General features: G+C 44.3%; 1 protein-coding gene and 1 pseudogene across 1 annotated transcript in view; one reads left to right on the top strand and one right to left on the bottom strand.

Moving 5' to 3' along the window:
- Positions 1 to 965: 965 nt before the first annotated feature.
- MSN (moesin) overlaps positions 966 to 23,675 on the top strand; it is a 66,292-nt gene continuing 43,582 nt past the window's right edge. Inside the window, exon 1 of the mRNA XM_054574250.1 lies at positions 966 to 1,166. Within this exon, the coding sequence (XP_054430225.1) occupies positions 1,155 to 1,166 (12 nt within the window). The 5' untranslated portion in view covers positions 966 to 1,154. The remainder of the gene's footprint in view (positions 1,167 to 23,675) is intronic.
- Positions 4,897 to 22,879, bottom strand: LOC129071047 (60S ribosomal protein L36-like; annotated as a pseudogene).

Consider the following 23,675-nt stretch of genomic DNA (forward strand, 5'->3'; position numbering starts at 1 on the left):
ATAGGAGGAAAAAGGACTATGGCTAGTCACTTTCAAACTAAAGCTCAAACAACTGGTTAACTGCTGCAGTCTAGAACACTGCTGTCCTGGGATTCTGTTACCTTGACAAGAAATATAGAGGGGCAGGTGGACACATTTCAAGAGAATGGACTGGGGATACCTCTAACCTTGAGGAATTACAGCCTTATCAGAAAGTGAATTATGTAAATTGGTGAGTGTATTTGGGCAGGGGCTAAAGGATCAGGACATTGATTTGAAGAAGATGGAGTCTGGGATTTGAAGGAAAGAAAGTAGTTGAGGACAGATATTGGGAAAAGAAGCCCAATTCTGATGAAAATGACAAGTGAGCAAGGATAGGGAGGAAATATGATGGGAATAGGGATATAGAGTCCTACAGAAGAGAACAGAAGACATGCTGGATGAATTGAGGCAGTTTAGCCAAGGAGAGTTTCAGAGGGATAGTGGAGATGTTAGGGACAGCAGGGAATTTGTGTGGCTCGTGGGGAGCAGATGTGACATCCACAAGCAGAAGCCACAGAGGAATGGAGTTCGGAATAAACCAGGAGGAACTTTCTAAGAGTTGGAGCTGTCTTGACAGGGAACAGGCAGTTTTGATAAGTAGCGAGATCTCCATCAGCGGAAAGTTGCAGTCAGGGGCTGCTTAAGTCTCTGCCAGGGTGCGGCCCAGTGTCCGGTCCCCCTTTGGGGTGGGGCCGGATGGCCCGGATACGGAGGGCTAAGGGCTGTGAAGCGGCTGGGAGAGAGCAGGGTGGGTCTGTGTAGAGGGTGGGTGCTCCCCTTGGGGCGCCGAGGCCCAATCCGACCCCCACGTGGCTGGCGTTGCCCCGCCAGGGCAGGGCTGGGCTGGGCGGGGCGAAGCAAGCGGCCGGCAAGGAGGCGGGCACGAGGGCGGGGAGAGGCGCGGAAGCCGGGCCACATAAAGGAGCGGGCGGTGCGACGGGGGCGGCTCTTTCCTGGGTGGGGTTTGTGAAGTCGTGGCCCGTTAGCAGGAAGCCGAGCAGTCGCCCCGACGCTAGCGAGGGACCCAATCCGAGCCCTCGGACCCCGGAGTTCGACCCGTGTGTATTGCGTGTTCAACGCTGCCCGACAGCTCCTAGCCAAACTTCGCCAACTCCGCCGCCTTTGCCGCCACCATGCCCAAGACGGTGAGTGCAGGAGGTGGGCGCTGGTAGCCCCGGAGGCTCTAGCCGATCCGTTGACGATGGCCGAGGGCTTGGCCAGCCACCCAGCCCGCTCGGGATGCCGCACCCTCCGCCAAGGCCTGGGGTGGGAAGGGGCGTGAGTGGAGTCCCGGTCTGGCGCGCCTTCGAGGCGGGCCGGGGGGGCTGGGTTGAGGTGGTCCCGCACTAGAAGTGTGGACTGGGCGGGGCAGGCCTGATTATCAGATTCCAGTTCCCTGCGTCTGGGATGCGACTGCAGGGAAGGCTTCCTTAGGGGCCCAAGTTCTCCTCTTGTCCCTGACAGGCCACTGGCACAGGAAAGAAGACTCTGGTTCGGAGGGGAGCACGTCCCCCAGTCCAGGATTTGGCACCTTCTGGGGCAGGGGTGCCACTGTCCAGGAGGGGCCTTGGGAAGCGAGAAGCAAGGAGGAGGGAGATGTTAAGGGCGGATCCCACACCCCCACTCATCTTCCCCACAGACTCCCCAGGCAGCCTCAGCTGTTTCCCACTAGGACAGGAGGATAGTTGTGGAGGGACTCATCAGAGCTTCTTTCTTTTACCCAGGAGTGCTAACACTTAACTAGACACCATTCTGAGGGGAAGGTCTGCCCTATTCCCTAAGGGGAGAGCACTGGTTTCTTCCTTTTCTCCAGTTCCCAAATCCCTGCCCTTCAAGCCATTACTTAATGGCTCTCTATCTCTTACTTTCCTTTCTGGACTGTTCTGTGGAGTGCAGATTCTCTTCTGTGGGGCCACACTTTTCTAGAGTGGCGGTAGCTTCTAGGATCTGGTCTCCACCCCACTGGCTGTTACGAGGAGAGCAGAAGCCTCTTGGGAGTGGGGCCTAGGGGGGCCGGATGCCCAGGAGGGAGGGGCGGGGGAGGAGTGTGTCTGAATAATGAGCCGTGCTTGCTTTTGTGCAAGTCATGCCAAATGGCTGCTGGGGCCCTTCCCTTGCCCAGGGAGGCCTGGTGACCACCCTGGTTTGAGTCCTTTATGCCAAGCAGCATGTTGGGCTGGCCTAGGATATGCAGTTCTCATGGAACCCTCTCCCTATGACTGCCTGAGCCTTGTTAAGCTGAGATAGTGGCTAGTAGCCTTGAGAAGGGCTGAGGGTCTCTGGATGAGAGGAGTAGGAGAGAGGGGGCAGTTCTTTGGGGTGTGTGCTGAGCTCTGGTTGCCACGTTGCTATATTCCAGCCTTACTGCCAAGTCATTCTTGCCCTTCCCGAACCCTGTCCTTCAGAAAAACTAAGTTTTCAACAAGGATGCGGTTCTACCATCTCTCTCTCTCTTCAATTGCTTTTGGTTTTATGGTGTGGGGCTTTTCCATACTTGTCCCTCTGCCCCCACCACACACAAAATGGGAGAAAACAGGTTTGAAAAGAGAGGGAAAATACCCCACTGTTTCTGCCAACACAGGATTATAAAGAACCTTCCAGGAGCCTCCCCTTGGATTTAGCTCTCTCTGGTTGACTCCTTGACTCTTCTTAAGGTATGGCTTTGCCTAAGTAGGTGGGTGCATCCCTGGGAATAGACAGTGGCATTTCTCTTCTCTAGTGGCATTTCTCATTCTCAATTCCGTGCTCACATTTAAACACAACTTGAGGGTCTGGAAATTGTCTCAAAGTGGCCTGAAACATTCATTTCATCCTTAGTCAAAGTGGCAAAGAAGATGGTTGTGGTGATCCTTTTCTTGGGTGTGAAGAGAGACGAATATGAGCTGTTTGAGGTCAGACCTAGGGTTACTGAATGTTCCTGAATACTGAACGCATTTTTTATGCAGATTGACTGACACTGGAATCAGGTTGGAAGGAGAGGGCTGAATTTTGATGGACAGGAAGATCTGGATATTTTTCCATGTTATTTGGCTCGAGAAATAGTCAACTTCTAGGAGAAACAACTATATCATGCCTTTTAACTTGAAAGAGATCTCAGAGGCTATTGATCTAATAACTCAATAATGAGATTATTTAGGCCTACAGGAAAGGACCTACGCAAGGGCACATGGTGAGAACCAAGATTGGGGTTCAGCCTGTTTGATACTCATCACATTGACCCTCTATTCTGACTCAGGGATTGGGTCCTTAAAATTGAGTCCCTTTTTTACCCAAAGCAATTTGCCACCTTTTTTACCTTTTTTTCAGGACTTCCTGGTCCTCAGATAAAAAGAAGTGCATAATTTGGGTAAAGCAACCAACATTTGCATTTGTATGGTCTCTTGGTGAGTTAGGGGGTCTCACAAAGTACCTCCTGTTTTCTCATTCCTCATCTCAATGTTGAGGTGTCCAGGGGCATACCCTAGTTCACTACATACCAGCTAGTAGATTTAATGAAGGAATAAAATTTCCCTGTTCTCTACTTCCTCTTCACTAGTGTGCTTTAGGCTATTTCTGGAGTATGGCAGAAAGGGAAGGGTAATGAAAAAAATCAAATCCATTCATTCATATGAACCATGTCTACAGTGTTTCCAGGGTTAGTTTTCACTTTTGCAACCAATTGTCTCCCACAATCAGCCCAGCCTCCCCTAAATCTGTTAAAACATGCCCCTCTGCAGCAGGGGTGGGGGGCCACCCCTGCCAATTCTTGGATTCTGCTTCTAGTTGCCAGTTTTACTGGGTCTGTTTAGTAGCCAGAATGGAGAACTTATTAACTGCTATTTACACTTTCTGATGATTATAAGAAAATTGCAAAAACAAAACAAAACAAAACAAAACAGAGCTTTCTTTCTCCCTTCCTACATCTGTTAACTGATTTTTAGATCACAAAGTCTTTGGGACATTCTTGGATTCCCTAAAAAGAGATTGTTTTGAGGAACATAGAGCAAGGGCTCATGGACAAAGCCAAAGTGGGGAAGGATTGAGGGAGGGAGAGGGGGGAGGGGGGCAGGGGAAACTGGTGTGGGGTAGGCAGAGACAAATGTTTTTGAAAAAAAATAAATTAAAAAAAAGACGTTAGGAAAAGAAAAAAAGATTATTTTGAATTTTCAAGGTGTTCTTGAGTTTTTTTGTTTGTTAGAGTTGAAAAGGTTCTTCACAACTGTCAAGTCGAACATGTATCATTCTATAGATGGAGAAACTGGGACCTTCAGATAGGGAGGGACTGACCTAGAATGATGTAGCATGCCAGTAGTAAAGTTAGGACTTGAATCTAGGTCTTAGTTAGAAGATCAGTCTTGGTAAAACCTCTTCAGTTTGCTGGGTTTTTAGCCCTAGCTCAATAGGTCAGGGGAAGGGTGATTAAGTGGTCATTGATGGGACCATCCATGTCAGCAGACATAAAGCCCAGCTCCTCAAAGTATTTGAAGGTTTCTGGGTTTGCATTCAGCTAAACGTTAACAGGGGTTGTGTGGACTGTTTATTCTCCTGCCATTCCTAGCATTGCTTGAGCCACTCGAGTGGCACTAAAGTGGTACTTGGTGAATAGGAGGAAAAATCTCAGTCTTTTACCCCTTGAACTAGTCCTGCCTGCAGACTTTAGGGTGGGGCATCAGATCAGGAATGGAGGTTATGTGAGAGAAGGGTGACTCTTTGGATCCTGCATCCCCACTTTTTTGGTTCTCCAGTTTTCTTGGCCCTTTGTGAAAGTATAGGTGATAGAGATAGAGCAGGGACCAACTTGGAGATTTCTTTTTGAATAGCCCTCTGGGCAGGGAGGGGATGGTGGGACAAGAAGGCCTTTATGAGATCCTTGAAGGTACCAACTGATCTATACTCTCTCTTTTTTTTTCTGAACAGTTTTTATTACCCAGATGGGATGGGGCTCAGCCTTTCTTGGCTGCTGCCTTTCTCATGGCTGCAAGGACATTGCTCAGCTCCTCTGTCTTTCTCTTGGCATGGGTGTGTGTCCCCACCCCTTTCTTGAATTTCAGAGCCCTCTTGTCCTTAGAGAGCTTGAGCAGCTCCATGGCACGCCATTTGTAGGGGGTGAAGCCACACACCTCTCAGATCATGTCCTGCACGATCTTGGTGTGCTTGGTGAGACACCTGTGGCGGTGGCTGTGCCTCGGTTTGCTTATGTTCTTTGTTACTTTGTGGCCCTTGCTAAAGCCCATGGCTATGAGGTAGCGGAGAGTTACAGCTGCTGTTCTACACTGGCTGCCCTCTACACTCTTTTATGTTAGGCTTGGAAAAGGGAAGATTGCTCTGTGAGTGGGTGGCAGAGGTGGTATTGATGAGTAGCTTGCTAACTCTCCATTATTCTCTAGCTGCTTGTAACAATAGCTTGTTTTAAGGTTGTTCGTACTTTTCACTTTCTTTCTCTTTTCAGGGGACTGCTTTACTGAGTGCTGGATCTGTATGGGACATTTAGAGGTCATCTAGTCGAGCTCTCTGATTCCAAATTTAATTGTCTCTAGATGATGTGAGATGACAGCTACATATATTCTGAACTCTGTTCTAATAGTGCTCCTTGACAACAGTGTGTCTAGGTCTCTTTGTATTTTCCTGGGAGCCCCCCTCACTGGAATTTATAGCCTCAAGGTCTTCAGAGGGGAGAAGATCTAGTATACCAACACTACTAGGGTTGGGCCTTTCACGGCTAGAGTTACTGAAAATTGGCATCATTACTAGTTCAGAACAGTCTGTTTCTGATCTTTCAAATATAGAACTAAGTTTATCGTGTACATCTTTACCAACTCATAATCTTTTCTCCCTGCTACTCCACCCTACTGTTCTACCCCCATAGAAAAAATAGAATACAAGGGCAGTCTCTTTTGGGGCAGTCTATTGGTCAAGTGAATGAGGTGCTCCTGTCATAATTGACTGGCTTTGTTGTTTATCCCTCCTCCCATTTCATGCTTCATAGAGCTGAAAAACTTTAATTCCAGGTTCTGATTTGTGGTACTTGGAGGATTAGCTCAAGATTCCATTGATTTGGAAGGTGGGTATTAGGAAATGGCAAGTAACACTGACCTGAAAATTTTTCTCTTTTCTTTTTCTGCGTGAGAACATCTTCCCTGTCCTCAGTGAACTGATACAAATAAATGGGCCTTTAGGCAGGTCTCTGATTCAGGCCCTCTATCTCTCCAGCTTGTCATGAGGGAACTGTACAAGTAATAGGTATACTCTAGGGACCCTTCTGATACTGGTGTTCTTGAGACATTCTTTCCTTAAAATTTCAGTGCCTTCTCTGTACCAGACAGTGTATGCTGACAATACAAACTTGAACAGCACTTGCTAAAATACATGTTCTTGACCCCTTAACCTCTGGAATGTTGTTTCTTTGTGGGTACCAAGTTGAGGATGGAGAGTTTTTAGCTTGGGAGTTGGCTTATTTCATTGACTGAAGAGTCTCAAACAAACACTGAAAACTTCATCGGTTTCCCTCCCTTTCTTCTCACTGCCTGTAAGTAGCATAGACCTGTTGTAGTTCTGCTGACAGGTCAGGAAACTACAAGGTTATATTTAAGATTTCCTTTTAACCTCATGAATGTCGTTGTTTGATATTAAACTACTAAATAGTAGACATTATTAAACATTTAGTAGACCTTTAGTAAACTACTAAAGTAGTTTAAAGTAGACATTAAAAAGCTGGTAAGCATCAACCAAGCTCCTAAGGTATCTACCACCGGTGAACTGAGGGCTAGCTGTTCTGGGGTACAGCAATTCAAATGTCTCTGTACTTAGGATGACCAAGAACTTCCTCAGCCTTAAGCTTCCTTTTATCCAATTGTTCTGGATGGTCTAAGTTTCTCAGGAGTGTTTTGAGCCACAGATGAACCGAGCTGGTTTTAAATATTTTAGCTCAACCTTTATGTTTTAAACGGGGACAACAAAGCCCAGAAAAGGGAAGTGATTTGAGTGAATTGGTAATAGGGTTGGCTCTAAAATCCAACTTGGCCTGGCCCGTGGTATAGGGGAGGAACTTCTAATGTCTGCCTTTTAAATGGCACTTCGTGCAGGGTGCTCAATGTTTTCTTCCTCTGTGCTGAGGGTGACTTGACCATAGTGTTATTATGGTCATGGGAAGAGCAAGTCCTTGTTAGTGTGTAGAACTGACCTCAGAGGTTACTTTATATGGAGATAGTTCAGGCTCCAACTGTGCCTTTGGGACTCTTTGTAGCACTTCCCAGGAAGGTAAGTGTTCTGCCTTGACTGTGAAGGGTGGTGGAAGGCGGATGTGTGCACTGAAGGGAGGTAAGGAGAGGATAGAAGCAACAAACTGCTACTTGAGACTAGGTCTCACTGTCCTAAGAGTCTTTATAGAGTATAGTTATTTATTTTCTATAATTATGCGTAGAGGTCCTCCCCCAGCTTGTTAGGGATCACATGAAGTTAGTAATAGTTTGGGTAGGAGAACTTGGCTTTCCTGATTCCCAAGTCAGTGGTCTCTTGCTGGATTTGCTCTCTTGGAGCAATGACTCTTCACCCAGGGGACACAGAGTTCCAGAGAACTGGCTCTGTGGTGATTATATTAACAAGATGGCTGCAGTGGAGTTCCCCTATATAGCTTCTGCTGTAGAAGGTTTCAGTTAGTGAGTGACTCAGTTCTTCTGGGGCCTCAGAATGACTTTTTTCTCTTCCTTCCTGCCCCTCACCCAAATTCCCCACTTTCTTTGTCGTTTAAAAATTTGAGCTGTGACCTCTTTGTATTCTCAGTACTCCATCTTAATCTGCTCCTTGAGTTAGGAGGATTTTATGGTACTTTCCACTTTGGTGACAATATTTGCTGCTGTAGCAACCAGTTGAATACAGACTACAGTCTCCTGGCCTCAACCCTCACTAGTCACCTTTAGGTGTTGTAGGCAGGTAGCTAGCCAAAAAGTTTTCTCCAAGCCTTTATAAAAAGGGTGCATAAATTAGTGGTGGAAAGCATAGACTCTGGAATCAAACTGCTTGGGCTCAAAATCACAGCTCAGTGACCAGCTAGGTATGTAGCCTTGGGCAAGTTACGTTACTTTTGTGCCTCACTTTCCTCAACTGTAAAGTGAAGAAAATAACAGCTATCTCATAGTGTCGTTGTGAGGATTAAATGAGGCAATTCATGTAAAGTGTTTAGAATTGTGCCCAGCATCCAAAAAGTGCTATGCAAATGTTACCTATTATAATTACTGCTATATGCCCAACCCTTTTCTAGGTAAGATGGTGAGAAAAAAGGCAGGCAGCTGCATTCTCACCATTTATTGACTGGTTACTAGGTACTATTTACTATAAGCAATACAAATAAACTTGTGGAGGATACAGTTGCTGCCTTTGTAGATCTCCCTCCTTCATGTTTCTGTATGAGATAAACCAAGGAATAGAGCTTAGTGATTACTCTTTAGGTCCAAAGCCTAAAAACAGCTTTCAGTTCTAATGCCTTTGCTATGAGATAGTTATTTGGGATAGCATGGAAATAAGGGGAGGGTTTCTTAGTGTGTGGCTGTGATAGGTTAAGAAGTGTGACATTTTCTGGCCAAGGTCTATCTACAGTATCTGGACCTTAAACTTGGGGAAAGGGCCATTTCGGTTACTTTCAAGGCATAGTTCTTTGGCTTTGTGTAATGACAGAACTAAATTTCAAGCTTCTTTCAATGGGCTTCTTGTGGCATAAGGTAAGTGTTGACATAGCTCCTAGGCCTCTAGTGTAGTGACCTACCACTGTGCTTGCTTTGCAGTAATGTTTTGCCAGGTAGCTCCTGTGATTACTGATTTTGAAGGTTGAAGTTTCTTTTCATCCTGGTAACCATTTTACTTTGTGGGAATTTGATAAGATACTTTGTGTCGCCAGCCTATCAATCAGGGCTTAATGAAAGAGAAGTTGAGATGGGGGCATTTGGGATACAAAACAAAGTATAATTCTGAGGAATCCTTTCCTGAGTATATATTTGGGAGGTCACAGGGGCCAGAGCCTGGAATGGGGAGCAAGGCATGTGTATCAGGCTTGGTCAGCATTTTGTTCCCTCTCTTTAATCCTTGCCTCCCTTAAATACCTGGGAAGGATTAAGGCTTGCTTTTCTCCAGTGAAGTGTGTTTAGATAAGGCTCATGACCTTGCTATCTTGGTCTATTTTGCCTCCCCATCCTTTTTCAGAAATCTAAGCATGAAGGTTAGATGAAGTACAACCAGAGGCTCTTACCTGTTAAAATTTTTAACTGGGGTTGACTAACCGGTGGTATGGAGTTGGAGGGTGGGGGTCAAGGTAACAGCCGATTTGGGTGTCAGTAGTTAAGTTGTACAAATCGTTGCTATCTTTAAGGGTTTTAAGTGAGCTAAATTCCTTTCCAAACCTTGCACATACTCCTGGGAGACTGATGAACCGATAGCAGTTTCCTTGCTGAGAACAAAAGTCACTTAACCTCTTTGCCTTTGATTTTTTTCCTCTAACATGAAAATACCAACAATATGAGAAATATGTAGCCATAGTAGATCAAAGTCCCTCTGTTCAGGTACCTTATTCTTCTTGGCACCTGGCCCATGGTGGACCTAATGTATGCTTGGTGAGAATATGTGGCATTTTGCTTCAGGGATACGCTACACATCTTGGCTGGTACTTGGAGAGCTGTTCCAGCAGGGCCTGAGGTGGGTCTGGGAGAAATCTAGCCTGGTTACCTTTCTCTCTGCCATAGCCTGGGCATTTTCCTAAGGTTGGGTGTTTGCCTCCTGGCCTTAGGCCAGTTGCCAGAGGAAACCAATGACTAAAGGCTTCCTCCCTGTGACGTCAGCTTCTGGAACCTTTCCTGATGATTCCCTACCACTCAAGTATGCCTTATTTGGCTATTTTCTCCCCCCTCAAATGCCCTTCGCCACCTCAAGTAGTCGTCCATTCTACTTTGATACAGGGAACGCCTTTCTCAAGTTTATATAGTGTCACCTGCAAACTTTTCTCCTTGTTTAGGGCCTGTTTAGAGCAGGATGTGAGATACTTTGATGGGGGTAGGGTACAAGTGGGAGAGGAGAGAGGAAGATGGGAGAGCTCTGGAATGAATGATTTCTTTACCCTGCTTTCTTATTTCTCTTTGCCCTCTTGACCCTGCCCAGTCACTGCACTCTAGCTTCCTACCTTGATTTTTGATAGCTTAGGAGTAGTCTTGCTTGGCCTGAAAAGGCTCTGAATGTGGGGTTAGGGCAGAGCAGGGTTGGGCAGGGGATCTCTGCAGCTGAAACTATTCTTTTGGAGTAGGTAAAGGCTTCCAGTTGGTAAGTTCTTTGTGTGTGCCTTTTATACACCTAGGTTTCTCACTTGGCTTTTCAGTGTGGGCTGAATCCAAAGACCCTCTGCCTCCCATACCAAGTCCTAAACTGTCTAGCCCTAGGTTGGAAGAGCTGAGCTTTTGACACTTCAAGTTTGGGGCACTTGTGTAGATTTTTTAAAATGCTGTTTAGTAGAAATGTCACAATGAGAAGAATAGTAGACCACCAAATCAGGATACCTGGTTTTTAGTCTCTGCCTTTGTGCCCTTGGGCAAGTCACTCTTATGGACCTTCATTTTCCTATCTTTAAAATGAGAACATTGACTTTTTCCTGACTTCCTGATTATTTGTGCATAGTCTTTAAAAAGATAATAAAGGATTCTTGGAAAGAATGCAACAGAACAGAGAGCAGTGAGTATTTGGAGAAGGTACCCTCTCTTCTTTAAAATGGCACTGGGATTGTCATTTTTCTCCCAGCTATTAATGTGTAAGCATCCCTCTCTATTTCAATGAGCACTGCTTAGAGGTATTGGATCCACCTACTACAGAGCTTGCTCTGGTCATCCTGGCTTGGAGAGACAAAAGTTGACTGAGTGTTTGGGTGGTGCCTTACAGTTCAGCCTGAAAACTACAGTTGCTGGCTATTTTCGGTCATTGGTGACTCCAGGAATAATAAAAGACTCTTGGATTGGTCTTTTTTTCTAGCAGGGAAGGGGGAGATCAAGAAACAAACCATAAATGAATGCAAATTATATTTGACTTCCTCTGCCTTCTTCCCCCACAATATCTCTCTCTTTAGGGCTATGAAATTACTTTTGGTGAGTCTTAAATTGGTAAGCTTTTCTTCCTCTTCCTCTGTGTGAGTTGCTGATGTCTGTGTTGCCCTTGGATGGGGGGAGCTAGGTGATATGGGCTTGAATAGAGTGAAGGGAGGGATTTCTAGTGAGGGAGATTGCTACATGCCTAGTTCAGCCTTCAAATGATCCTGTGTTTTGTGAATATGACTTCTTTTGATGTTAGACTTGTAGATCAAAGGAGAGGGATTTCTGAATTTCCTCTGAGGGCCTGATGGGATAATGGGGCATAAGCATGTTCCAGGACATTGTGTACCCTTGGCTGGATCTGTTTTCACCCTTCTTCCTCCTTCATGACATTTTGTACAGTACTTGCTAGTGAATCAATGATCCCAGCCTGTATCACTACCAGCTAGGAGTTGGTCATGAACCTGATCTTTATCTCTCCTGAGCCTCCTGGAGGGAGAGTAAAATTGAGGTCTTCTTGACACCTGTCTTCCCTCCTTAGGGAAAAGTTCCTAGGGCAGTTTTCAGAGCAACCTTAGGTAGAGCCAGGTAATGCTTTTGCATGGAAGATTCTTCCCCAGCATTGAGCTGGAATGGCTTCTGGGAGCAGCTACTTTGGTGGCAGCCTTTTGTTCCCTGTGGGGCCTCACATGGGTTAAGGATTCCAACTGCAAGTGGTAGACCAGAATGACTGTTAGTGAGGGAGAGTAGGCAAGTAGGTGGAGGTAGGGGAGAAGGGGAGAAGGAAAGAGGAGTCAGATGGGAGAAGAGTTGTTCTTTATTTTTCCATTTCCCGTTTTTATAAAACCCAGCATGGTATATGACAAAGTTTAGCAAGTAGAGAAACAACTCTTCCATAAACCCACCATTTTAACATAGCAATTATTATTTATGTGTATTTCTTGTCACATATCATATATGTACCTTAATTTTCCATGGTGCAATCATGGTGTACATAAAAAATCCTACTCCTTTATCCCTACTTAATATTTCAATAAAAACTTAGGTAAGTATGACTTAGTTTTTAAAAATCAAGATTTAAAAAAATATTTATTTATTTTCAGAGAGAGGGGAATTGAGGGAGAAAGAGAGGGAGAGAAACATAAATGTGAGAGGGAATCCTTGATTGATTGCCTCCCATATGCACCCTGACCATGCACTGAACTTGCAACCTAGCCATGTGCCCTGACTGGGAATCAAACTGGCGACCTTTCACTTTGTGGAATGATGCCTAATCAACTGAGCCACACTGGTCAGGGCTAAAATTGAATATTTTAAAGGCTTTACAAAATTCTTTCCAATGGCTGTCATAATTTACTTTTATCATATTTTTTTTTTTACCATTTCCCTTTAGGGGGACATTTTTATTAATCCCAGAATTTGCCAGTATTTATAACCCTGCAGTGAATGTGAACAACAGAAAGGCTAAACCCCTTAGTATGGTATATAGGAAGAACAGTTTGATACATGGCTCTAGCCTAGCTTCTTCTCCATACTCAGCTTCCACTTCTCCTCATATGTGTGCTATGCTATAGCTTTGTGGGATCAAGTTTCCCCAAGTTAGCCATACCTCTTATATCTTTTAGCTCTAGCATATGTTTTTTCTTTCAGCTTGAAATGTCAAGTGTCTCTTCTTTACCTCCCCTAACTCCATGTCACCTGCAGTGGGAGCTTTATTTAATACTCCCAGATAGTATAAATTACACCATCTTCTGTGTGCCTGCTGTACTTTGTAAGAATTTCTGTTATCATATTTATCAAGTGGTATTGCAGTCATCTGGTCTCCCAGGGTTTCTCCTTCAGTAAACTTGTGTATTTTAAAGTTTCTAATCCCCCCACTCAAGAAAGGGTTATTGTCCATGTGGAGGTAGTTAGGGATGGACAGGCCTTTGAAGAACACATAATCAGTGATGGACATGGAGAGAATGAAGCAGCAGTAATGCATACAAAGGACTCAACAGTGTTGGATGAGCACCTGGTAGGACATATTAAGCACTAGTGATAGAGAAAATACACCTTGGACAAGGGAAGGGCGCATTAGCACCTAGAGGGAGGAGAGACCTGAGAGAGTCTTCCTGGCCTTGACCCACCAGAGCAAACTTCTTAAACCATTCCAGATAACAGTTTCCCATCTCTGAAATGAAAGAGTAATAGTACCCTACTTCTTAGGATTATGGTGAAGATTTAGGTACTAATGCATCTTAAAGTGCTCTGTCAAGTGTGGGGCACAAGGGAGGAAGGGTAGGCCCAGGATACCCCAGAATTTTTGTATCCAGTTGGCTTCTTGAAGTTCTGTTTTATGTTTCTTTTCCATGAAGCTTCTAAGCCCAGAATGCCAAATGCCTTCATTTCCTGGAGCAAGCATTTCCGTAGGTGCCTGGTGCTTTTAGTGCGAGGTATGCAGGGAGATCCCATCTTCCACTCATCTGTGCAGCCTGGCTCCAACTCTTCCCATCACAGGCCTACTCAAGAATGGCCACAAGTGGTTGGGGAGGGAGGTGCCACATTTTCCTCAGCTCTTAGCACCAAATGAGTGGTACTAGAGTAGAGGGCTTCCTAACATCCCTTTTGGTGACGGTGGAAGTATTTATAGAAGCTGCAGTGAAACTGGGCACTTTTCAGGTCTTCTGGCCTGCCATGCACTGTTAGAAGAATGTGTCTCTGTGTCTGCCACTGACTATATGCTCTTCAAAGCCCTGTCCATTCCACTTGTGTTGGGCATACAGCTCATGGGGAATATAAAAGCCAGATTTAATATCTTAGGATGGAGATTCTCCTCCATCAGGGGTTCTTTTTTCTTCATATAGTACCCATGGCTTCTTGCTGCTGTCCTGGCCATTTTGAAAACCCACAGTCCACCCCAGGGTTTTATTATATAAAGGAAACAAGTTACCTGAATCTATGGAAGATCTGTTGGTCAACTATAAGACACAACCATGGAAAGGGACTTGCTCAAGGTCACTTAGTGAGTCAGGGCATAAGCAGGTCTTGACTTCAAGATTCTCAGGTGTGTCTTCTTTTCATTCTGTCAGCTTAGCCCCCTAAAGAATGTAAGCTTCATGAGAACAAGGATGGTTTCCCACTACCCAGTGTATCCCAAGTACCTAGCATAGTGCCTAGCATAGAAGAGGTATACAACAAATGTTTGTTGAACAGATACTTTATTAATAGCTACTGTTGCCAAGTCAGAATTGTCTTTAACAGACTCTTTTGGCTAGGTCTTCTAGAAAGTCAAACAATTCTAGTGGCCCACTAGAAATTATGTAATGTGGACCCAGCTGGGCTTTGGCAGAATGGAGCTGAGTAGTGCCAAGGAATGGGGAGGAGTTGTCCCACTTGTGCACCTTGGAGAGCCTGTTTACCTGTAAGTGGCCAGCTTGTTCACAGCCAATTTCCATTCCCATTTCCCATGTCTTTACACAATACAGTAGTGTTCACACCAAGGGGCAATATTCAAATCAAGCATTTCAGGGGATTCTAACAGGCAACCATGCAAACATTTCTATCCGCCTTTGTGAAGCAACCCAGAGTTTGGCCCTAGAGTACATATTTGAAGCATTACTCAGTTTTAAAAATTTTTTTGTATGTGCACTGCTCATTATGGCATGGCCAGCAGGCAGGGCTGCATTGTATAACATAATCCTGAGACCTTTGTGCTTCCTAGGTTTAGGGATTGAGTTGGCTACTATGCCCAAGCATGGGCAGGGTCAGGCACAGATCAGGGGAGGACGGACAGCAGGGATGTCCTGTTGATCTCAGATTGGGGCACTCAGAAGCTGTGTTCTTCTGTGCTTGCTGCTGTTGCCACCATCACCCAGATTTCTTAGGGCCCAGAGATGTACATCTTTGCAGATTTGGGCACGTTTTAGTCAAAGTAGGCTAATTTTGGGAGCAATAGGAGGTACTCTTCCTTTCACCCATTTCCGAGAGAAGTCTGTGGCCAGCATTTTAGAGGTATAGGTTTTACATCTACTAGATGGGTTCTGTGCCCTAACATAGTGAGAGACTCTGAAGGTCATCTTGTCTTTATTTATTTTAAAAATGTTTTTTTTCTAATTTTTAAATTATACTTGACATTTAGTATTATATGAGTTTCAAGTGTACAGCATAGTGGTTAGACATTTCTTTTTTTAAAGTTAATTTATTTATTATTCCAAATACATTTGTCTCTGCCTTCCCCCCACCACTTTCCCCTGCCCCCTCCCCACTCCCTCCCTCAATCCTTCTCCACTTTGGTTTTGTCCATGAGTCCTTGCTATATGTTCCTTGACTTGCCCCTTCCCTTCCTTTTCTATAACTTATGAAATAATCTCCCTGAAAAGTCGAATACCCACCTGGCACCACACATAGTTATTACAATATTATTGACTATATTCCTTATGCTGTACTTCACATCCACATGGTGGTCATCTTGTATTTGAAGGAATTTTTTTTTTCTGTGTTGAGCTAGACACCATACAAGAAATGCTAATAGACAGTCTGTGCTGTTTGGTAGGGTAGACTTAAATACAGAGTTTTTTGAATTTTATAATTTTTTCATTATGGAATATGTACATAATTTGCTATAAGAAATGAAACAGCACTGAAAAGTATAAAAACCTCTGTCTTCTTCCTGTGACTATTCTCCAGAGAGAACCATCATTATTAAGCAGTATGTGAACTTCCTCTTTTTTAAAAGATTTTATTTGTTTATTTTTAGAGAGAAGGGAAGAGAGGGAGAAAGAGAGGGAGAGAATCATCCATGTGTGGTTGCCTCTTGCACACTCCCAGCTAGGAACCTGGCCTACAACCCAGGCCTGTGCCCTGACTGGGAATCAAACCAATGATCCTTTGGTTCACAGGTCGGCACTCAATCCACTGAGCCAGGGCAGTATGTGAAGTTCTTTTAAATGCATTCATACACATAGAACTTTAAACACACATATAAGACTAATCCATACTATTCTGCAACATTTTTTTCTACCATGTGGTGGCCATCTTTTTATGTCAAATTAGATTTTAATGCCTGCATGTTTTCATTAGTGGGCAAATTATCAAATGAGTGGAACACTTAAAATCTATATAAATGCAAAGGACCATATTCTTAATTGAGTGGAATATAAAGAGGACATTGTAAGGGCTTGCCTGACTGAAAGAAGAGGCTTTCTGGGGAAGGTGGGAGTTGTGGACCTTCATTTGGGATAAAGGATGGGATGATGAAAACTGTTCCCCTTTATAAGCTCAGTAGATCCCACATCTGGAGATTGCTTTGATTTCACCTGTGCCTAAATGATCTTAGTGGAGTGATTGGCCATAGGGTATACCACTTCTCTGTGCTTAATGTGGCTCCCTCCCTCTTCTGTGGTTTGCCATTCTGGGATAGTTTGATTCCAAACAGTACCTGAACCCTGTTCCTCAGAAGATCTCTGGCTGTTGTAGCTCTCTGAGGTTAGAAAAAGAAGCGCTGTGTGTGTGTGTGTGTGTGTGTGTGTGTGTGTGTGTGTGTGTGCGCGCGCGCGCGCGCTGGTGGTGGGGGTAGGGGTGGGCACATGCCTTTCCAGTCTTATCCAAAGAAAAACAGTGAAACTAGATTAGATTCCATCCCCTATCATACTTACCAGGGGTCTAGTCTAGGTGGCAGGAAAATAGAATATTGCAGAATAGTCAGCTGTAGTTGAGCCATTCAGTTGAAGAGTTGAGGAAGATAGAAACTTGTGATGTGAAAATAACCATAAAATATATTATGAAGAAAAATTCTAGCGCAGTGGCTGCTCCTGGTCTTAGAAGCTTGCTAGCTTGAGGATATTGATTGTGTTGAAAGAGCCAGGCCAGGCAAAGAGAAGCAGAATTACCAGAAATGCAAGCTCTCTTCTGCTCACTCATTGCATGCCCCACCTTTCTCTTGTCTTTTTAGTTCTCAGACTTTCACAGTGGGTGGAGCAGAGCTTCAGCTTGCCTAGCCTTTAATCCTGGAGCCTTGGCCACCGGAGGTTCACTTTGACTGTGCCAGGTCTACAGGCTACTGTAGGCATTATTTATTGCCTTCCCCTTTAGACAAACAGGAAACTTCAGACAAACAAAGTTTTAATGATTGGAGCTTTTGAATCCTTGTGGGGCAGAGAGAGCAAGGTTCTAAGATCAGACTCCAAAAAGGGAAGGGTGTAACATTCTTTTTTTGAATCATTTTTCATTTTTCAATTATAGTTGATATACAATAGTATATTAGTTTCAGGATGTACACGCCAGTGATTAGACATTATATAACTTAATAAGTGATCATCCTGATAAATCTCGTACGTATCTGACACCATACATACTTATTAGAATATTATTGACTATATTCCCAATGCTGTACTTTATTTCCCCCTGACTATTCCGTAACTACCAATTTGTACTTCTTAATTCCCTCACCTTTTTCACCCACCCCTCTCAACCCCCCTCCCATCTGGCAACCGTCAAAATGTTCTCTGAATCTACGAGTCTGTTTCTGTTTTGCTTGCTCGTTTATTTATTTATTTTTTTAGATTCACTTGTTGATAGATATGCCACTTTATTGTTCATATTTTTGATCTTTTCTTTTCCTTAAAGAAGACCCTTTGACATTTCATGTAATACTGGTTTGGTGGTAATGAACTCCTTTAACTTTTTCTTGTTTGGGAAGCCCTTTCTATGTCATTCCATTCTAAATGATAGCGTTGCTGGGTAGAGTAATCATGGTTGTAGGTCCTTGCTTTTCATCAGGCTTATTTGGAAGGCTTGGATCCAAAGTATCTCCATGCGTTTAGACCAGGCTTGTAGGAAGTTCTATGTTTCAATGCTGATTGGCTCTGTGACCTTGGGGAAGTCCCTTAACCTTTCTGAGCCTCCCATTGTTCATTGGTAAAGTGGTGATGATAATGTTTACCTCAGAGTTGGTGGGAAACTTGGGTAACAGAATATTGGAAAGCCCTCAAATATTAGTTCTGGAGAAAATCAAACATAGAGGATTCAGGTGCACAGAGAAGCTTAAATCATGTTTTAACAGCCTCTGTTGACAAAGCTAGTAAAGTGTGTCAGTGGATGAAATACTTCCACCTCACAATTAAGGATAGTTATGATTCTTAAAAGGGTAAGACTTTCTTTATCAGGAAAAGTTCACTTCCATGGGACAGCTCACAGACCATTTGGGATCAATTATGCATTGTTACATAAGCAGCTCTCAACTATTTATAACAAAATTTTCTTCTCTCAGCTACCTGTGGACAGCCTATTCTAAGCCATATGAGTCGAGGGAATGCAAACTCCCTTGGTTCTTCTGATAGCTCAAACAATATGTAATTATTTAGATAAATTATTTTTAAAAATTCCCAAAATAAAGTGGTGAGAAACAGCTCTGTCAAATGTGAATTGAAGGAATCCCTTTTACAGATTGTCTGGCATTGTCCTGCAATGATTTCCCAGTGTTTTTAGGTTTTTTCACCCCATGTCTGGACCAAAACAAAAGATACTCAATATAAATACTGATAATTCTCTAGATTTGTGGTATTCATTATAGTTGTCAAATTCCTTTTACCCCTACTATTATGTAAGTCCAGTTGGTACCAGTTGGTAGATTACAAATTATTATCTCCACTTTTTAATATGGGGAAACTGAGGCTGAAAGAAGTTAAATGACTCTGCAAAAATTACTCAGCTAATGAATAAGGGAGGCAGGACTTGAATTGGAAACAGAAGACTTCGGTTTTAGACTTTGGATAGGGTAGCGTGTGGAAGGGGAGATAAGTGCTGTTTCATAAAGACCTGGACTTAAGCTCTAGTCATGATTAGGCCAGGGTTCTGAGGCTCTAGAGGAAGTTTCCATTTTAAACACTTGGCCCTTTCCCTGTTCCAGTAGTTGCCCAACCTCCCTTCAGTTTTCTTCTTCAAAAATATCCTGAGTCAAGAATATAGTTTAGAGAGAGTTCTAGTAGTTGAGTCTGTGTGGATATTGTGTTGTTTGTGTTCTGCCTGTTTGGAGTCTGGCCTGAATCTTGTTTCAGAAGCTGGCTTCATGTGTCACCCTTCTTGCTGGAGTCAGACCACTGCCTTCAAGGCTAGATGAGCTTTCTACCTCGTTGAGCCAATAACTTACTTGGCTTTGCCTTGCTCCTGGTCAAGTAAATGTAGCTTGTTAGGAAGTGAGAAGTGTTTGGGGATTACTTAGACCTAGCTAATGTAGGGTCTTCTTTGTACCTTAGTGGGAGCATGAACATTGGTCCAAGCTGTTGCTGAGTGGAAGAGGTGTTCGGGCACTGTGGAAAGAGCACTTTTCTGATGTTGAAAAGCTGGAGTTTAGTCTGGGCTCTGCTGCTAGCTTCCCAGGGCAATGTTGGCCAATCCCTTGCCCCTTTTGGGGCCATGGTCTGTTCTATAAGGAGGTGGCTTGGCTAATCTCTGAGGGCAATTCCTGCTCTGAAAGTCTGTGATTTATTCACAAATGTTACATTCTGCCAGCAATGGAGGCTGATCTGCCTCATCTTGGGTAGGAGGTAGTGGTATACATCTCACAAATACTCTCATTCTGTGGGGAACTGGGTCAAATGGCTCACCAGCTCTAAGATGTTGCGAGTTGTCAGCTATGTGTGGCTTTTGGAGGTGAGACAGGGCCTTTGCATGTTCAGGAGCATAACTGGATGGAGGGTAGGCAGGTGAGGGTGGCAGGAGTCAGTCCATGTCTGACCTGAGTGAGGAAGGAAGAGGTGCTCCGGAAAGGTGGTTCTTAGGGAACCCACCAGAAATAGCCAATAGGATGATATCATAAGATAGACGGTTTAGTGTAGTTCCTGGCAAAATAGTCCTTGGTCATAAGTAGTTGGTAAGCCCTCAGGAATGTGACACAGTCACATGGGAATGTGTCACTAGAGCAGCCAAAGGCTATGGAAGCAAGAAAGGCAGTTCTTCGTTGTCACCATCCTCTTCGTGTAGGGTATGAAGTCCTTAAAGTTAGGCCATAGAGACCAGATGTGTCAAATGGATAAACACTGTTAATAATGGCAAATAAGCCTGGCTGTTTAGAAGAAGGAAAGGCCATAATACTTGCTTGATGTCAAAGTCTGTAAAGTTGAGTTTACTAGTGCTGATGCATTTTTTTTCTTATGGATTTGAAGTAATATTGGGAAAAGGAGGAAATTTCAACTTATGACTCTAGTGACCCTAGAAGCCAGAATGGAGATCAAGTTTAACTGTTAGTCTCCTACTACAAGAAAAGCAGTTCTGAGTTTTGCACTGGGCCAGCTAGGCTTCTTGCCTTGTCATCTACTGGGGAAGTCCAGCTTGCCTATACAGTCGGTCTTGTCCAGCTTGTAGAAGCACAGGTACACCTTGATTAATTGTCCTGGCTTTGGGCATGAGTATTTTTTAAGAGCTTCCTAAAGATATTCTAATTTGGGCCTCACTACATCCCTAATTGAAGCCTCGCCATGTTACTTGCAAGAAAGTCTGAGAAATAGGATGCCATGCCCATGGCAATACAGACTTGTTATAGCTGAGCTGAGCTGAGTCTCCTCTTTCCAGGGGCTCTTTCTACTCCCCTCTCATAGCTGGAGGTAAAGGTTTCCCTGAAAACTCAGTTGGGCAGCTTTTAAACTTGGCCATTGGGCTTAGATGAGATATGCACCACCATCAACCCAAGTGCTGAAGGAAGGAGTGGGGTTCAGAGTAACTACCTGGGCCCAAGGGAGGTAAGCATCTCTCTTTAGAGCATAAATTCACTGTCTGGGCATGTGCAGACCAGTGGTAGTGGGGGGGGATAGAACAGGATGGGAAGTGAGTAATTCTGTGGGCATCAAGGCATTCATAGTGGGAACATTACAGTTAGTTGGTGAGTAAGAGCCCAAGGATCTGGAGATGGCATTCCTCAGGTCTATATAAAGTGCTGGGCTGGGACCCTGCCCTATATTCAAGGCAAGGTGCTTGGGAAGTGAAGACTGCTTGTTCTCTGCTTCCTGCTTGGTTGGATGGCCTTTACACTTAACTAGACCCCAGCCTCTGCTGCTCTTACACTTTTCAGAGTGCACCAAGCTCTTCCACAAGCTCTGGCACCATATCACAGTGTGGTCTTTGATTATTTTTCCACTGTTTTATATGTGGCACCCCAATTAGAGAATAAGCTCCTTATATGGTAGGAAAGAGGACTTTGTTCCAAACTCTCCCAGAGGCACAAGAACATGTTTAATGTGGAGAATCAGGCAGCATCAGGAGGATGTCTTGGTTTCATTCTCCCACCAGACTCCAAAGGAAACTTTCATTTGGGGAGAAAGGTAGTTTTCTGGGAGTTTTAGGGTTGATATAACACACACTGCATTCTGAGGGGGTCTAATGATTATATTTTTTCATTACTAGACGGGGAACCCCTTGAAGTAAGACCTTGTCATAATCTCTGTATTCTCAGTGCTCAGTACTCTGCCTCACAGTTTGCAGGTACTTAGTAGCTGCTGAACTGATTTGAAGGCATTTCTTTTCCTGTATACTCCCTTGAGTCAGACCAGATTCCCTAGAAGTCCTCTATCTCCTGGGGGTGGAATCTGGAAGCAAATGGGGAGGAAAGGGCTACTTTTGAGCATTGGTCATCCATGGCGCATCTTGTATCCAGAAGCCCATAGTTCTTAGGTAGTAGTTGACTTTTAGGGTATACATGCTTTCATATGTACATGTTTTTCTTTTTTCTCTACAAGAGAGGCAAGTATGAGGAGCAGGGGCATGGTGTGGAAAGTTAGAAGGTAGGTAGTCCTGAATGCTTTTTTTTTTCCTTACCACTTCCTTGTGAGAGAGGTGCTAATTGGACCCTGAGGATCCTAGACCTAGTCCAGAGGAGAGAAAGCCTTGTGTGCAGTGTTGGCTATTAATGGAGGTCTTTAACCTTGGAGCTTTGTGATTGGCATTAGTTTCATTCTTAGCAGCTCCAACCACTGAATTTAGCTTCTCCAACTTGATTTCCTTTTATCCTCCAAACTTTTCCTAAGGGGATAGGGAGGGAAAAAAACAACTTATGTCCATCCCTTTATTTCCTGAACCCTTGATAGGCCAGTTGGGATCGTTTCATTTTTACTTTTTTCTTCTTAATGTATGCCTCTTGCTTTTCAAGGTTAGAGGTTGGAGCCAGAGGCCTAAGGGTCAGGCTCTTTATGGCTCAGCCCATGGCCTGGGCCCTGCTCTTGAGGGGGATCAGCTTGGCACAGGCCCTTTCTGGTATGTGAAGGAGGCTTTGTGGAAGATAGTTAGTGGTCGAAACTTATTATCTACTTTTCCCCACCCCCATGCCCTTACTTAAGTAGGGAGAAGGCTACTGTGTATTATTATCTGGGCCAGTTAACTGGCTAACTTTCAGATAAGACCCTTGCTACCCATTTTCTTTGGAAGGTAGAACGTGAAGAGAGCTATTAATCTAGGTTTGTGGCCCTACAAGTAGTGAGTGGAGTTACCAGCCTGCCAATATTTGGTCTAGTCTAGCAATTGGCAGACTTGCTTGCTTAGACCTATTTTTGTATGCATCGTAAGAGTAAGTTTCACATTTTTAAAAACAGGCTAAATTTACCCTATTTTTCTTGTATAAAATTATGTGGTGGCCACAACTGGAGCCTGGGTCCTCTGCACAGAAACTCTGGGGTGGGTTTTTACAATATGGTCAGTGAATTCCTGATAGGGAGACTTGCTGAACACAGTCTCTTTCCAGAGGTCAGGAGTGAGATAGATGTAGATCTTACAGCTAGCATCAAAGGCGGCCTTGTGAAGTTGCCCAGGGTGGCAGTGCAGCCCCTGGCCGAGGTGTAGCAGTTGTCAATACCAGCCATCAGCGTCAGCTTCTGGGCATAGGGGCTGAGATGATGCTAGTGCTCCTGGGGGCATCGATGAGGTGCACCAGCACAGAGCCACAGCATGTGGTCACCTTGCAAGGGATGTTGTGGGCCTTACTGACCTTGTTCACACAATAGTCTTGCTGCACAGGGTACAATACAGAGCTTGGCCAGGATGATGACTGCACAGATGGCAGTAACTACCTCATTGGAGCACTTGAAATCCAGATGGACATGTCCATTGTAGACAACAAATGCCTTGAACTGGGACCTCTGGCCGGCATGAGTTTACACCAGCACAATTTTCAGTGTCCCCAGGAAAAAAGTCAATGATCTCAGATTCCTCGATGGGCAGGGAGGAAGAAGAGATAGATTTCTCCAGAGACTTGATAGTCATGTCCTTGACCAGGCGGCCCAGCTTGGTGATGATGATCCATTCCTTGTCCTCTGCATTGCCTCTGTGAACTCTGCATCCTTGGCCTGGCCCCAATGTTGGCCCAGACACTGCTGCTGAATACTCCACAAAAGCCACAGCAGCATCCAATTCCAGGGCCTATCAGGCCTCCAGGCCCTCCTGCAGCAATGGTGTCATCCACCATTTGGTGTTTTTCTTGGAGAAGTCACATTTTAAAGAAAGCATGGTTTAAAAAGAAAAAAGAGCAATATGCAACAGAAATCATATGTGGCACACAGAAACAGTTCAACCCTCTGGTAGCTTTTACACTCCCAACATATTGTATACCAATTTCTTATAAACTCATGACTCCTTTATAGTCACCCCTTTTCTGAGCCA

The sequence above is a fragment of the Pteronotus mesoamericanus genome, unplaced genomic scaffold, assembly GCF_021234165.1.
Source record: "Pteronotus mesoamericanus isolate MK-2021 breed Mesoamerican mustached bat unplaced genomic scaffold, CSHL_Meso_final contig_256, whole genome shotgun sequence".
Taxonomy (NCBI): domain Eukaryota; kingdom Metazoa; phylum Chordata; class Mammalia; order Chiroptera; family Mormoopidae; genus Pteronotus; species Pteronotus mesoamericanus.